At 35.3% G+C, this 18,018-nt stretch overlaps 1 protein-coding gene and 1 pseudogene across 1 annotated transcript; both read right to left on the bottom strand.

The window, feature by feature from the left end:
- Positions 1-2,773, bottom strand: LOC121100448 (annotated as a pseudogene).
- Positions 2,774-8,963: 6,190 nt separating this feature from the next.
- Positions 8,964-15,843, bottom strand: LOC121100472 (keratin-associated protein 19-8-like). Its single transcript, XM_040621699.1, has 3 exons — positions 15,777-15,843; positions 14,419-14,422; positions 8,964-9,309 (listed from the first exon to the last, which is right to left on the bottom strand). The coding sequence occupies exons 1-3, from the start codon at positions 15,841-15,843 to the stop codon at positions 9,183-9,185; spliced, it is 198 nt and encodes a 65-aa protein (XP_040477633.1). The 3' UTR covers positions 8,964-9,182.
- Positions 15,844-18,018: the final 2,175 nt, after the last annotated feature.

Here is an 18,018-nt window from a genome sequence, read left to right as displayed (position 1 = left end):
TTAGTAGAAGCTAGAGAATGCATATCCTCCATAGCATGACGGATGGTGGCAACCATATCTGTGGCCTCCCCGAGTTCAGCCCTGTCTGTAAAAGCTGCCACATCTCCAGCCACAGCCACAGCCCAGACCACAGAAACCCCCACAGCCATAGCCCAGGCTTCCATAGTAAGCTGTCATAGTAAATCATGGTGTCAGGGATGGTGAGTTGGTTTGCCGTTCAAAGCAAAATCCTGAGTATGAATGTACCATACAGCTATGCATATACCCCCTGAGCAGAAAGTGTGATAAAACATGGAGCCAGTCCTTTGTATCATTCCAAATTATTCATTCACTTGAGTCAACTCATTAATCTGTTTGCTGACACAAGGAGAGGTGCACACTCATTAAAATTTCTGAGCTTGCTTAGCTGCCTCGTTAGAACACCCTTGAACTCGTTACATTCTTTCTGTTTTAATGAGAAAAGAAATCTGTCTTCAAAGTCACAAAATGAAAATTCCCTACATAGAATTCTTCATCACTAAACATATTGCATCATTCATATTTGATCGTGTTTTCTCATTATTTTCTCATTTCCCATTTTCATATCATTCTCTGGATACTTCCATCTTATTTCCATCTAGATTAAAATACACTGCTCATGTTTAAAATTCTTAAATCTATCAAATTCTCCAAATGTCAAATTTCTTTCTCAAGTTGAATACACACACACCCACCCACACACACACAAAAGAAAGCTATTTTGACTTTATACATCAGCCTGTAAAACATCGTTTTGGTTAATCAACGCAATACAATTTATTTCAGAAACTGAGACCACCCAAGAGACAAAACTCACTTTTATAACCAATCTGTAAGCTGTTCAAAAATATTCTCTTTACACATTATTCATTTTTCCAGACCAGGCTATCCCCAAACTATTAGCTAAAATGCAGACTACCTTGGCTCTATGCTTTATAGTTATCCTTTTTCCTTTTTTACTTTTCTTCATAATCCGTATGTCAAATCTCTTATCTAACCTCTCTTTAAATCTCATTTTTACATTCATCCCCATCCCCATTTTTACATTCATACATTTTACATACATCCCCCCCATACTTGCACCAGCTAGGTCTTTTGTTCTTATCCATTTTGTCCACCCAGGATTTCATCCCTCTACTCATATCCCTAATTTCATCATAGTATCTTTGTTCTTATATTTTCTTTACCAATTCTGCGTGTCCCGCCCTTTTATTTTCTCTCAGGCAATCAGCCAACATTTTTTTGTATGCTATTACTTATTTATTGAGGCTTTAGTTTTTTAAAATATATACACTTAAGATCATATAATATTTTTAACAGAGTCTCTTAAAAATCCTGATGCCTTGAAAATCTCCAAGAATGAATGTGCAGTTATGAAATGACTGAGTCAAGAAACATGGAAGGTAGAGGGCCACTACTCACTCAGTACTCAGCTCACTCTGTGAAGATCGTAAACCAAACCTAATGTTTAAGCCCCACTGGAGTGTGATCATATCTTGGACTTGGGTGTTTAACAGTATATTTACTTTATATGACCTTAGACATATTACGGAAAGTTTTGTTTTGTTGTTGTTGTATTGTATTGTTTTGTTTTGTTTTGAAATGTATAAATAGCATTTTATTTATTGAAATATAATTGACATATAGTATTATACGAATTTCAGGTGTAAAACATAATGATTCGATATTTGTATGTATTGTGAAATGATCACCACAGTAAGTCTAGATAACATCCATCACCATACACAGGTATAATTTTTTCTTGTGATTAAGATCTACTCTCTTAGACATTTTCAAATATGCAATACTGGACTGGTGAATAATTGAACATTATATCAGATAATTATATCAAATAATGTACTATACCTTGACTAATTGAATTTAAATTAAAAAAAATACAGGATGGGTATTGAGAAGTGTGCTTATTGTGCTGAACACTGACTGATACATGGAAGTGTTCAATCACTACATTGTACACCTGAAACTAATATTACACTGTATGTTAACTAACCTGAATTTAAATAAAAACTTTTTAAAAATGCAATACAGTAGTATTATCTATAGTCACCATGCTGTATATTACATCTTTATGACTTACTTATTTTATAACTGGTTTATACCTCTTGACCCCCTTCACCAATTTTTCCTACCCGGCCCCCATCCTCTGCTTCTACCAACCACCAATCTGTTTTTTGTATCTGTGAGCTCAGTTTTTGTTTTTTGTTTTTTTAGATTCTACATATATGTGAAATCATTCGGTATATGTCCTTCTCTGACTTACTTCACTTAGCATATGCCCTCAAGGTCCGTCCATGTTCTTGTAAATGGCAAGATTCCCTTCTTTTTTATGGGTGAAATATTCCATTCTATGTGTGCATGCATGCATGTGTGTGTGTGTGTGTGTGTGTATTATTCTTTCTTTACCCATTCATCCATCAATGGACACAGGTTGCTTACATATATTGACTACTATAAATCATACTGCAATGAACATGGGGTGCATATAACTTCCTGACTTAGTGTTTTTGTAATATTTTTAAAATATTTTATTTATTTATTTGAGGGAAAGAGAGAGCAAGTGGGAGAGAGCATGAGCAGGGGGAGGGGCAGAGGGAGAGAGAGAACCATATTCCCCACTGAGCAGGGAGCCGGATGTGCGGCTCATCCCAGGACCCTGGGATCATGACCTGAGCCAAAGGCAGACACTTAACTGACTGAGCCACACAGGCACCCAATAACATTTTTGATAATTCATTCTCCCAATGGGATTTGTTCATTGTTCTTACAAACAAAAATATTTGTTGAATTAATGAAAGAATGAATTCTACCTGCCATAACTCATAGTAATTCTCAAAGATGGAATATGGATTAAAATGGCTTTCAAGTTTTAAAGGAATATTTAACTGAGTATTTTCCCCTGTTGTTAAGTCCTTTTTCCTTCTTATCAAAATTTATCCCATTTCTACTTTTCACTGTGAAAAAAAAGTTGGAAAAATTTTTAATTCTCAAAGAGTCTTTTTGAAGTCAAAAATCACAAATAATTCTAACAAGTTTAAGAATCTCTTGAATAGTCAAGTAAATTTGCTAGATTATTTGACTGTAATGACTAATTTATGTTATTTCTGATGCAAATAACTATTTCCATATGAGATAAAAATCAATATATTTCACAATTTTTTAAAAAGCTCAATAATGAAATGTACCCTTATTTGTGTATTTTCAAAGAAGAAAGGTGGTATATGATTAAGAACAAAAAGATGTGAAATGATAATACTGTCAAATTTATGAACAAAATATTTTTTATTGTTTTTCTTTTCCCTGAGTTAAAAATTAGAAAAATGGTAATATCCTTTGGATATGAATTATCTTTGAGAACTGGGAAATATATATGTCTTTTGAGAGTTTTTATTTGTTTGTGTTTCTCTTAATTCAGTGGACTTAAAAACTTAGACAATTCTTTGTCTTTCTCTTTTCAGGAACTTTCTACATGGAGACAGTGACTTGATGTGAAAATCAGATCCTGTATTGTTGTATGAAATAATGAAAATATATTCTTCCATTGCCCAAATTATAGCTTTTATTTGGAAGTTAAGAGCACTGGGGTTATAAATTCAAAATATTTTTCCTTCACTCAGACAAATTAATTAAACCATAAAATAGTATGTAATAATATATGATAGTGTATCTTACTAAGAGTGTCATAGACAGTGTTTCTCAATCTAATGACTCAGATGACTGTTTTGTTTGTTTGTTTGTTTAATCCTATATGGCCTGTTTATAGACTGTGGAGCTATGACCTGATCAAGTGTGAAACAAAGGAGCCATACAACTGTATCTCATTTGCTGTGTACTCTAAGAGTCTACAACACCCAGAAATGGATTGACTAAAAGGCTAGGTGATAACTGATGGCCAAGCAAACTTATTTTGATGTAGACTGAATAAGTCTGTGACTTTGAAGGAAGACTTTTGCTAGAGACAGAGAGTTGCGTATAGATATAGGTGAAATCTGGATAAAACTAACATTGCAAGTAAGTTTTAATTCTCTATATCATAACTATAAAATGTTATAGAAATGGTCTTTCTACTTAAGAAATGTAATCTTTCATACCCTCATAAAGGCAGCTATGTTAATGGAAGCTCGGTAGAACTTTCAAAATACTCTGTTTCCATGAAGGGAGAAAATATAGGGCAAAGGAGGCTACGTTGTGGCACCTTGATTCAGAAGACGTTGGCCTTGGTCCTGATTCTGTTACTAGAACTTACATAACTCTACAAAATCCAATTACGTTTCTGAAGCTGTGTGTGTGTGTGTGTGTGTGTGTGTGTGTGTGTGTGTGTGTGTCTTTTTTTACCTGCAAGATGATGCATAACCCTGCTGTCGTTTAATGTCTGGTTTTGGCAAGTTTATGACACTACTATTTAATTGAATCAAACATATTTTACCAATTTCGAGACGTTTAAACAAAATATCTTAATTATATACTGTTGCCTGAATATATCATTTGATTTTAGGAAAAACCATTGGTATTTTCTTATATCTTTTTTCTTATTTCAACAATAAAATGTTCCCTCCCACTGATTTTTATCAGGGAAAATTCAGATCTATAAGAAGGCTCTGTGGATTCAGCTGTGTTTAGCATCAGTTTAAGCTAAAAAATAAATTAGTTCAAAATTATGTCGAGTTGTTTCTTTCCCTTATTGGGCTGAAAAAGTTCTTCAATATGAGAATGGTGGTAAAGAAGAATGCCATGTCTAGTTGTAAAAACGCAATAAGAATATAAGAGAGCTAACTAAAAATTTTTAGTTAAAATGTTTGAGTTAAATGATCTCACAGAAAAAAATATACCCCAATTCATTACTGACTAATAGGTCAGCTGCTCGATGCAAATGTCAAAAGAAATAATGTGCAGAAGAGTATGATACACAGGATGAGATTATTCAAATTCAAAAATTCTTGGAAAGGTGGTTTACTTTGTAATTAGACTAGTGATAAGGTTTGATCTGTTATCATTTGTGCTTAAAATAAAAAAGTCAAATAAATTTTGAATAAATGGATTTATTATGCATTGTACTGAATTGAAAAATGTGATTTGACTTATATAAAACACATATATTTGATAAATACATATAGTAAATGGCCATTGACTTTTGTTGTTGACTTTAATCTAAACATTATCTATATAAAAGCAAGAGATTGAGAAATATTAGATTACTAACCATTTGAAATATTTTTTCATTTCAGTCTAGAATTATTAGTTTTTACATCTAGTTGTATGCATATTTGTGAAGTATATGAAAAAAAAAATGATTCTAAGCCAAGGAGATTGTTTCCCTCATTGACAATTGAGTAGAGTTGTCCTTTCAGTCAATCCCATATGGGTCTTGTAGATTCTCAGTGCACAGAGCAGGTAAAATAACCATTGTGTGGCTCCGTCACTTCACACTTAATCGGGTAATAGCTCCAAAGTCAATGGATGTATCCAATAGGGCTGAAAATAAAGTGTATCCCTTCCACATATTTGAGTTCCATGAACAAAGCAAAAACCATATTTTTGTTTTCAAAGTTAACATTTTCTATTATTTTATAACACTGACCATCATAAAAATATTCTCTTTTCTGATTTTGCGTACTAGTTTGGAAAACGAACATTTGGATTAACAACATGAAGTAATATTGTTCAAATATTAAAGGCAAGTCAGAGTGATCTAAAAGCTATTTCATAAGCAACATTACAAATTGTTCAAAATTCCTTTTTTTCACATCTGGACTCCCTTCCTGGTATATCACCTATCGAAAAATAGATTACATCTGCCTCCTGCCATATAGACATCTTTTCCTCCCTTTCCCCTAATCCATTATTTACCCTCTTATTCAATCAGTTTTCAAATATCACTTTACCTCAGTTCCTCTCAATCCCACCAGGGTCTGTTAAATAGGTGAAATAATGAAATATATACAATATATAAAATTTATCTTTGGCTTACCTTCATTTTTTATCCAATTCTACTTAAATTCTTCCATATATATCTTCACTCTTACCAAAATATGTTTGCTTTTGTATTTTCTCTGCCTATTGTTTTTTTATCTTATTTTATTTAAATTCAACTAATTAACATACAGTATCATTAATTTCAGATGTAGAATTCAGTTATTCATCGATTTTATATAACACCCAGTGTTCATTACATCTCTTTGCCTGTTGTAGTGTTGTTGCTTTTTTTTCTGTTTCAGAAAATAGCTAACTAGTGTCTGCTAAAATATGAAATGCTTCTTAAGATCTTAGATGCTGAGAAAAAAATGCCTAATACCCTGTGAAATTCAGTAAGAGGCAGTTAACATTGGAAATGTCTTCAGAATCTCCAAAAATGTAAGTATAATGTAAAAAGACAGGATGGAGAAAAAAACAAATTGAAGGCAAAAGGTCCTTCAGCTTACTCCAAAAAGTTAATCACCTACACCCAAGGCTGACCTGAATACTGGTTGAGCCCCACCAGGTATGCTCTTAACTTCACAGAACATCTAAATTTTTTTTTTTAAACGTTCATGGCTTCAAATATACTGTCCAGCTTTTCTGAGCTTATCAGCAATTATCAAATGATGTATTTTCCCAGCTGGACTTGTTGACGCCTCAGCAACTACTAGCATGAAGCAGAAAATCAATAAGGAAGAGCTGAATGGGTGGATGCACTCGAAGTTTCTTACGGGTAAAGATCACGTCTTCCGCAGACATGGATATCTCTATAAATGCATCTGGGGATTTAAAGGAGGAATTGGCTCAAATAGTTTTCCTGCTTTAGAGAAACATAAAGCCATCATTTCATTTGTTTTTGTTGTTTTTGTTTGAAGCATATTGTAAAATACACAAGTCCTAAGTGTACAAGTTAGTGATATTCTGTTTTTATTCACAGACCACCTACATTGACCACTCTCAAACTCCCCAAGTTTTCTCTTGGCCCAACAGTTAGTATTACTCCCTGGAAGTCTGCCAGATCTGGACATCACAGGAACGGCATCAGACGGTATGCCCGCAACTTTTCTCTCCTAAATGATTTCGTAGATCGCTGTCTCTGTGAAATACATCATTGCTGTTGCTAACATTAGTTTTGTTGTTTTCATTACTGTAAAGTACCCCATTATATGACTAAAGCACAATTTATTTACTATTTTGCTCTGGTAAATCTGTATTTGAGAAGTTTCCTTTCTTTCTTCCTCCCTTCCTTCCTCCTTTCCTTCCCCCTTCCTTCTTTCCCCCCTTCCTTCCTTCACCCCTCCCTCCCTCTCTTCCTTCTTTCTTTCCTTCCTTCCTTCCTTCTTCCATCCTTCCCTCCTGGTGTGAATAAAGCTGCTATGTACTTTTTACTGGAGATTCTTTTTGTAGACTTAGGCATTCCTTTACTTTGGGTATACGTAAGACACACATTGCTAATTTATACTATATGTATTTAGCTTCAGTAGATCCTACCAAATAATTTTCCAACGCAGTTGCTAAATTTACAATACTGCCAGAAGTCTATGAGATTACCAGTTATTCCACATCCTTATCCACATTGACCATTTCAGCACCTTAATCTGATCATCTTTAGGGTATGTAGTGATATCTGAATATTGTTTTAATTTGGTTTTCCTGATCAATGATGACATTGAGAATTTTACATATGCTTATAAGCCACTTAGATATACTCTCTTTTGAAATGCCTGTTCAAGTATTTTATCCATTTTTAAGTAGGCTTGTTTAATATTAATCAATTAACCAATATTTTATAATTGATTAGCAGGAACTCTCTACATTTTTAGGTATTGGTATTTTGTCAGATTTATGTATTAAACTTATTTTCACCTAGTATGTGGCTTGGTATTTTTCCACTTTAAATTCTGTCTGTATATGAACATAAAGTTGTAATATAATAACAACTAATTTATTCATCCTTTTATGTTCAATGGTTTTGGTTCTGATTAAATTTTTTACCACCTCACACAATGTTATTCAATTCTTTTTGTCTCCTTTCTTCAGAACTTTTTTTATTTTCATTGATCATTCTAAAAATAACAAACAGTTGATTATTTGACTATTTCATTCTCATTCAGTCTGGCTGAATAAAGAAATCAAATGGGTTTCATTCAGTATGTTGCACTCTGCCTATTTGACTGCCAGATACTTATCAGTGCTGGGGTCGGTGAACCTGCTGTGATGTGCTCTCCCTAACGTAAGATCTAGCTTTTCCCTGGAAATAAAGATGTGTTGGAGCATCTCTGCAAATCCAGCAGAGATCCATAAAAACAGTCATTTCAAATTCTAACAATATAATATTATCCTAGGAATGTCAAACATCTGCTCCAAGTGGGGGTGTCGATTATTCTTCTTTATAGCTGCAGAAGGCCTTTCTCCAAATTCTGGAGAAACGCTATTAACCATTAAGAAAACAGAATACCTATTGTACTCTGTCAAGCTCAGTAGTATAGCCATCCAGGGAAGTCATCAAGCTGTTACTTTCCCTGATCTAGCCAGTGTAAAGCTAATATACTATAACTAGGTTGACTAAAAGTGTAGGTCTTACTATCTGGCTGAACAACTCTATTTTTATGTTTAGTAAACAAGTCTGAGTCCTTCAAATCCATCTTAAATATTGTAAATAGCATTTGAACTTAGCATTGCTTGCTAGTTATTTTTTTTTTCAGATCCAGCTAAACTAGAAATTAATAGGTTCAAGATTCTAAATCAAAACTAATACCACGAAACAAAATTAGGTGGTTAATGTGGAAAGCCGATTAATTCTCATAAACTCTGTGTTTACACTGCTATGATAATCACAGGGACATGTAACTAGAACTTCAGGACTGTTTCTTTGAAAGGACACAAGAAGGGAAATGCACTTTGAAAGAGAAAGTCAGAATTCAGTTAAATAAATAAGCCATATGTTCCATTTTAAATTAGGATAATTTATTGCAAAGGGAACTGAGAAATTCCACGGTTACGAACATGCATATAGGGGATACCAGGAGATGTGAAGCAGGCCGGTAGAAAAGGATAAATATTCCTAGAATCTAAAATGCTAAATACTTTTCAGCTTGGCTCAGTGCCGGCTGATATGGCTTGGTTCAAGTTTTAGTTAACTTGGGTTAATCACTTTATGGCCTCAGATGTTGGACTTCCAGGGCAGGATTTCAGTAGAAATTAGAGAATCCATATCCTCCATAGCACAGTGGGCAGAAGCAGCTGGATCCATAGCCTCCCCAGCCCCAGCCCCAGCCCAGTCTGGGGAAGCTGCCACATCCCCAGCCACAGCCCAGCCTGCGGAAGCTGCCACATCCCCAGCCACTGCCGCAGCCCAGGCCACCATAGAAGTTGCCGTAGTAGCTCATGGTGTCAAGAGTGTTGAGTTTGGTTTGCTGTATTCAAGGCGAGATCCTGAATGTGAATGTCAGCGTGTGTAGAGGGATGCTTATATACCTTGGTTAGAGCATGTAATAAATCACGTGTATACCCTCCTTTTGCGTCATTTCTTAATTACCTGCTCGATACAACTCATTCATTCATTGTCCCCTGACACAGGGAGAGGCTCTCACACTCATTAAAATGTTTGAGATTGCTTTGGTGCCTAGCTAGGGTGGCCTCTAAAAGTTATTGCATCACTTTGTATGAAGGAATGAGGTATCTTCAAAGGCTGAACATACCAGACCCCAAACAGAACTCTTCATAGTTAGGCATGCCGATCATATCTGATGGTGGTGTGTTTCTCAATGAAATATTTCTTCATCTCTGTTTTGTTTTGTTTTGTTTTGTTTAGGTTTCTGTGCTTCATTTACAAATTAAATCAAAGAAATGGGTCAAAGTCAAAGCTCTATCATCTATTAAAGCATCTTATTCCTCAATCTAAAAAGTGAGTTATTTACCCCTTTCAAAGATAAGGAAGTGGAAACATTTGAAAGCCAAGAAGGATCAGCTTGACTGTTGTGATACCAGTAAGGAATTTTGGAAAATAAATAAATAAATAAAGGATCTATGTTTTCTTTGATCTTAGAACGTTGGCCACATAACCGATATAGTTTTTACTTTTCATATTATTTTGAAAAAAAAAAACATTTTTTGCTTGTCATAATTGATGAACCAATATTGATATATAATTATTAACTAAAATCCATAGTTTACATTGCATTCTTTGTGTTGTACAGTTCTGTGGGCTTTGACAAGCATGGGATAAAATTGTTCACAAACTGAAAGCAAGTCACAGCAATCAAAAATTTCAAAGTAGCTTTTAAAGCTGACTGAACGTTATCCTCCAAAATTCTAACCTTCTTCTTTAGTATGAAATCTATCCAAATTGCTTCCCAAAATGCAGACTTTGGGGCACCTGGGTGGCTCAGTCAGTGAGGCGTCTGCCTTTGGCTCAGGTCATGATCCCAGGGTCCTGTGATCAAGCCCCATGTTGGGCTCCCTGCTCTGGTGGGGAGCCTGTTTCTCCCTCTCCCCCTGCTTGTGCTTGCTCTCTCTCTCTCTCTGTCAAATAAATAAATAATTCTTTTTAAAAATGCAGATTATATCTCCTCTCTATTTTTACGTTCGCTATTTCCTTTCATTTCTTCACCCACGTATCTAATATTGTATTTAATCTCTTCTTTTCTAATTAATAGACCATTTTTAGTACACTTTTAAGTTTCAGAAAAATTGAGCAGAAAGTACAGAGTTTCTATACCCTCCACACACACACACACACACACACACACACACATTTCCTCCTATTATTAAACATCTTCAATTAGTATGGTCTATTGATTACGATTAATGAACCAGTTTGGTATGTTACTATTAGTTGAAATTGATAGTTTAGGTGAGGGTTCACTCCTTGTGTTGTACTATTCTATGGGTTTTAACAAACACATGATGTCATGTAACCACCATTAAACCACCCTAAAAATCCTCTGTACTCCACCCATTCTTCCCTCCCTTCCCCCAAATTCTTGCAACCACTAACCTTACTGTCTTCATAGTTTCACCTTTGCCAGAATGTCATAGTTGGAATTTTACAGCGTGTAGCTTTTTCACATTGATTTCTTTCACTTAGCAACAAGCTTTCATGATTCCTCCACATCCTTTGCGCCTTGACAGCTCCTTTCTTTGTATCACTGGATAATACTCCATTGTCTGAAGGTACCATGTTTGTTTATCCATTCCCCAATAGAAGGAACCTTGATTGCTTCCAAGTTTGGGCAATAAAGAATACAACTTTAATAAACATCTGTATTCAGGTCTTTGTGTGGATATAAGTTTTCAACTCATTTGGGTAAAACCAGGGAGAGTTATTGCTGAATCTTACGTGTAAGACTATGTTTGGCTTTGTACAAAACTGGCAGACTGTCTGTCTTCCAAAGTGGCCGAGCCATTTTGCATGTGATCAGTAATAAATGAGAGCTGCAGTTGCTGCCCAACGTGTCAGCATTTGTTCTTGTCAGTGCTTTGAATTTTAGCCATTCTAATAGGTATGTTACAACTTCTTGTAGAATTTCATCGAGCCTCTGTCCCACATGAACATGAGCTGCTACGGCAGCTAGACCAAATTGTAAAGTATGTAAAATTTCTCTTTGCCACCCATCAACTTTCATTCAGTCTGTATTCAATCCATTTTCTTCCTTCCTCTTGTACCTTTACTTTTAAAAGAACAGTTTTCCACTTGTATTCCCTTTGCCTATTCTGTGCTCTCTCTCTTTTTTTTTTCCTTTCCTTCTCAGGAAATACCATACTACTCTCTACTAAGATAACAAATGTGTGTCAAAGTCTCAGCATCAAAAAGATACTCCACACCCAAGGGCTTTGTCAAATTCAGTAAGATTTCATTATACGTTGGAAATGCCTTCAGAATCTCCAAAATGTAGATATGATGTTAAAGGATAAAGGGTGGGGGGAAAAATTGAGGGTAAAAGTCACTCGGCTAACTCTAAGAAGTTAGTTTTATTGTCAACACTGACCCAAACCTGGTTAAATTCTTCCAGTGGTGCCCTTAACTTTAGGCTTGAATCTTTAAGTTCTTGAGAATTTTATATGACCTCAAATATAGTGTCCAGGTTTTCTTCATTTTTTAAATTTAATTTTATTTATTTGTCAGAGAGAGAGAGCGAGCACAAGCAGGGAGAGCAACAGGCAGAGGGAGAAGCAGGCTCGCTGCTGAGCAAGGACTCCCCCCCCGCCCCCCGCCAGGACTGGGGGATCATGACCTGAGCAGAGGGCAGACGTTTAACCCACTGAGCCACCCAGGCAACCCAGGTTTTCTTTGTTTTATAAGTAATTTTCAGGTGATGCAATTTCCCAACTGGATTTCGTTACTTTTCTTTAATATCTAGCATGTAATAGAAACACAAAAAATAAGTGCTGAAAGGATGAATGAATTCTAAAGTCTGTAAAAGTAAGCAGTGTGTTTCTCACAGGTATGGGTAACAATTCTGGCTGCATCTAACCAAGAAGGATTTAAAAGAGGAATAAGCTCGAATGGCTTTCTGACTTTAGAGCAATGTATAACCATCATATCATTTGTGTTGGTTCTTTTTTTTCAAGCATAATAATGAATTCTATATTATATATAAATTTAGGCATAAAATTTGATGAATTCTTGCAAATATGCATGTACTACCTATACCCAGCATACCTTAATGTCTAAAATGTCTCTGTTGTTCCTTTTTGATCAGTATCACTCTCTAAAAATAGCCATCCTTCTAGATTTTGACAACAGCTTCAGTAGACCTTATCAATAATTTTCCAAAATGGTGTGGGGGGAAGGCTGGATGACTCAGTCGGTTGAGCGGCCAACTCTTTGTTTTGGCTCAGGTTGTCATCTCATGGGTTATGACCTCATGGGTCATGAGATGGAGCCTGGCTTGATTGAAGGGCTCCATGATCAGCAGGGAGTCTGCTTGAATATTCTCTCCCTCTTCTCCTCTCCCTGTGCATGCCCTTTTTCTCTCTCTCAAATAAATAAATAAATCTTTAAAAAAATAATAATTTTCCAAAATGGTTGTTAGATTTGCAGTCCCATTAGCAATGTCAGAGTTGCAGTTGCTCTACATCTTGGACGATACTTGTCATTTTCAGACTACTTAGTTTGATCATTTTTGTGGGCATGTGGTAATATCTGACTATTGCTTTAATTTGTTTTTTACCTGACAAGTAATGAGATTGGGCTCCATTATATATGTCTATTGATCACTTAGATATCCTCTCTTTTGAAGTGTCTGTTTCAGTATTTTGTTCATTTTTAGTCAGTTTTTAATATTTTAGTATTGATTTGTAGGAGCTCTTTATATACTTGAATACTGGTATTTTGTCGGATCTGTGTTCTGGAAATATTTTCTTCCTGTATAAGCCTTTTTTTTTTTTTTCACTTTAAAATGGTGTCTATATGTAAGCAGAACTTCTTAATATAATGAATGGGCCTGATTCATTAATTTAAAAAAAATTATGTTTAATGCTTTTTCTTATCTTAATTAAGAAATTCTTGGCTGCCTCACATCTTATTCTTTAATTTCCGTGTCAGCTCTCTTCAGAATTTGCTCCATTTTTATTGTTCATCCTAAATTAAAAGACAGTTGTTAATTTGAATATTTCATTCTCATTAAGTCAACAGGAAGCCATAAAAGCACAAATAAATCAAACAGGTTTAATGATGTCACATTCTGCCTATTTAACTCTGGCAGATCTTCTCTCAGTTGTGCAGCTGATGATCTTATGATGGATTTTCTCTGAACGAGAAGACAGCTTTCCCCGGGAGGAAATGTGTTCTGGAGCTCTTCTCTTAATTCCAACACAAACCAATACAACAATAAGAGGTATACTAATATGCTAAATCTACATTATACTAAGAGTGCCAGTTTCTCTAATTAGTTATATGGATCATTGTTTTTCTTTAGGTATATAAAGTTTTTCCTCAGATTCTAATGCTATTTTCCAGTTAGAGAGTAAAACAGTTTTATGTGAAATAATGTTTACTCATTGAAACTAAAGAGTACAGTCCCCTAATGGTGACACTAAAGTATCTTTACGTTGATCTGTTCGCAGTGAAGCTACAACACTTCTCCTGAATTGACTGAAAGGACACAATCTAGCTGAGCAAATTCATCCATGCATTCAGTAAACAAGTCTGAGATTTTTAAATGCATTATAATAGGTTTTTAAAGTAGAGTTTGCATTTAGCCTTTTTCTAGTTCTCTTTACTCAGATATAGCTAAATTAGAAATTAGTATAGTTCAAGATTCTACATCAGAATGTTTACAAATCAAAAGAAATGGATGTGGTCAATCAGCTGTGATTACTAAGCCCTTCAAACGTGCGTGACCAGAGCAAGACGCTGTATTTGAGAGCACTCAGGAGGGAAGTACGCAATCAGCGTGCTAGTAGGCATGGTGAAGTAGATGCCCGTCTTCAGCAAGAACTGCTCCAGTCTTACGCTCTATTTCTCATGCCATTCTTGATCCTTAGCAATTCATTTCACTTTTTGGAGTCCTTTCCCATCCTAGATGGCATTACGGTAAGCTTTACAGGGCCCCTGCCAGCTTCATAATTCCACTGGTTTTATTACATTTGGTTAACTCAAACAGAAAATATTCACTTTTGTCTTACTACCTAAATATGTAAAATTGGGAGGGAGGGAGAAATAATGATATTTTATTCTGTATTTTTCATGGCAAATAACTTATTTGAAGTACTAACATGAAATAGTCACTCTTTGAAGGTCAGCATTACAGGACACTCGTTATAATGTGTAAAGCTTCAGGTCAGCCATAGCCTTAATACAGATTACTTCACAAGTGATGACAGTGATTTTTAAATTTCCATTATGAATAGTAAAATATTTCAGTGTGCTAACAATATCGAAGAAGAATGCCATGTCCAGCCATGGAGGACCTTGGGGAAAATATGATAGAGTTTCACACAAAAAATGTTTATTTTCACTGTGTATTTTATTCTATGACTACTTTTTCTTATTACTAAAATGGCTAAATAAAAATAAATTTTGAACAAAACAAAAAGGTACTTATTCTTCATGTTGGCCTCACTTCAGACATGAGAATATGTAAAGTTAATAGTTCAGTACTAACTTCATATACCAATGTTATCTGACTAAATGCATTCAATAAGATTTGGTCTAGTGTTCAGAGGAAAAAATCTTCATTTCAACTGAGTGTTATGGTTAGCATATATCTATCTAGCCATATGGGTGTGCGTTTATATCTCTCCTATGACTTTGGCTTTTCATGGAGTAATTTATTTTCTTCATTGCCAATTGGGTGCAGTTACAAATAATCACTTTGATATTTTGAGTTTCATAAAAAAATTAAAGACATGTATATTGTTTTAACTTAGGATAATTTATTGCAAAGGAATAGAGAAATCCCACAGTTATAAAAGCAGAAATAAAGGACACCAGCAGACATGAAAGAGAGCACTATAAAATGATAAATAGTCTTAAAGTCTTAGATGCCAAATGTTTTTGATCGTGGCTTGGCCCTCGATGATCTTGTTTGGTTTGGTTATTGTAGTCAAATTTGGATAATCCTTTTGTGGCCTCAGATGTTGGGTTTCTGGGGCAGGATTTCAGTAGAAGCCAGAGAATCCATATCTTCCATAGCAAGATGGGCCGCAGCAGCCGTATCTGTAGCCTCCCCAACCCCAGCCACAGCCCCTTCTGCGGAAGCCACCACATCCCCAGCTGCTGCCACATCCCCAGCCACGGCCACATCCCCAGCCACGGCCACATCCCCAGCCACGGCCACAGCCCAGGCCACCAAAACTTCCACAGCCATAGCCCAGGCCTCCGTAGTAGTTGCTGTAGTAGCTCATAGTGTCAGGAGGGATGAGGTCGGTTTGCTGTATTCAAGGCAAGATCCTGAGGTCAATGTCAGCATGTGTAGCAGGATGCTTATATACCCTGAGCAGAACATATGATAAATCACATGTCTACTCTCCTTTGTGTCATGCTGCATATTACCTGTAGTGTTGTAACCCATTATTCTTCTGTCTCCTGACACAGGGAGAGGCCCTCATTCCTATTAAAATACCTCGGTTTACTTAGCTTCTTATTTAGAATGGCCTTGAACCTGTTGTATAGCTTTTATGGGAAGAAATGGCTGCCTCTTCACATTTTGTACATTCCAAGCCCTAAATTGAATTGTTTATTATGAAGTATATTACATTATTTACATTTGATGACATTCCTTTTATAATTAAGCATTTTCTCTGTTCCATCATCTCCCAAGTGGATAATTCCATCTCCAGCTAAATTCACAGATATTTGTTCAATTTACAGCTGTTAAATCAATATTTTTCAAAAAGCAAATTTATTTATCAAGGTGAGGACTGAAGAAAGTGCCTCTGTTCAGAAAACATTTTTTTTAAAGTACCTGTTGATTTTTAGCATTTTAGTTATAATAACCTTTATAATAGTTTTGGCTTTAAACACTAGCTTCAGAACATTTTGGTTGCAAAACATGGAGTAATTAATTTCAGAAATTGAGGGCATAAAATCCATCTCAAAGACAGGCTTATCAGAGTAGAAGTTCAATTTCCAGTTCAAATCCTAAAAACCTCCTCCATAAAGATTCTCTTCAAAGTTTTACTAAAATTGCAGATTGCATCTGTCCCTGTTTTTGTATGCGCCAATCTCTTCCTTCTTTACCCTTCTTTAGTAATCCATATAGGATTTCTATTGTCATTCTAATTTTGGCTTTTATTCTTCTTCCCTTCCTATCAAAACCTACTAGGAACTACCAGGTAAAATTTTCAAGTTGATAATATTTCCCCTCACCTCTTCTATTGGCTTATTCTAGGAAATACTTCTTTCTGCTTCCTCTTTATATCTACCATAATATGTTTCAGTTTGTTTATGTAAGTCTATTCTTCCCATTTATTCTCAGGCAATTTCTAACTACTCTCTACTACCTTGTTAATTGCTGATTAAGGTCTCATTAAAAAAAATACAATAACTCAGGGTTTTCAGAATTTTAAAAGAGTACCTCGAAATTGGAGATATCTTCAAAGTTTTCAAAATGAAGACACAATGGTGAAATGACACAGAGCCAAGAAATGTGTGAGAACATCTGGCTTGGACTTCATAGAATCGTCTGTTAACTTGGTTGAGTTAATCAATTACGTCCAAGGTTGGCCCAAGTCTCTTGACTTGGGTCACTAAAATTTAATTTACATAATTTTTTAAAAAGATTTATTTATTTATTTGAGAGAGAGAGCACAGGGGAAGGAGCAAAGGGAGAGAGAGAGAATCCCCAAGCAGACTCCTCACAGAGTGCAGAGCCCAACTCAGGGCTCAATCCCAGGACCCTGAGATCATGACCTGAATCAAAATCAAGAGTGGGCCACTCGACCAGCTGAGCCACCAGGAGCCCCTTAATTTACATGATTTGAATATACACTTGAGTTTTTATGAGATTCCCAAGTATTTTCTCAAAGGTAAATTTCTTCAAATATTTTAATCCTAAACAGCAGAGTAGGGAATTAAATACTGTTTAGAGAACTAATGAAGAAATTATAAGTAAATTGATAGTAACTATCATGGCTACCACAATCTGTGCACCTCTCTGACTCCACCTTAGCAAGCTACTTTTTCAAAGCCAAAATATGGTTCAATATGTCATAACCCAACATATCCCAAATTTCTTTTATCCAAATATTATTTCATTATTTCTCACCCTAAACTAGAAGTAGTTGATAAGCTGAATTTTTCATTTTCAGTAAGTCTTTTCAAATACGTAGAACCATAAGTAACTTAGACAGGATTTAGAATATTCCCTTTTGTCCATATAACTCGACTGCATCATGTGAAAGTGAATAATGGCTAATTTTTGTTCATTTGGATTTGAAAGAGATGTATCCACCTGAGATAGAGCACTAAACAACATAAATGAAAAACCTCAATATTCAAATTAGAAATAAAAATAGTTTCAAGGAATAAAATGTGATAATTTTACACAAGACCAATTATACTGCTAATAAGCAGCAAAA

The sequence above is a fragment of the Ursus maritimus genome, unplaced genomic scaffold (assembly GCF_017311325.1).
Source record: "Ursus maritimus isolate PB19 unplaced genomic scaffold, ASM1731132v1 scaffold_4, whole genome shotgun sequence".
In the NCBI taxonomy this organism is placed as follows: Eukaryota; Metazoa; Chordata; class Mammalia; order Carnivora; family Ursidae; genus Ursus; species Ursus maritimus.
This window is presented reverse-complemented; position numbering and strand designations above follow the sequence as displayed.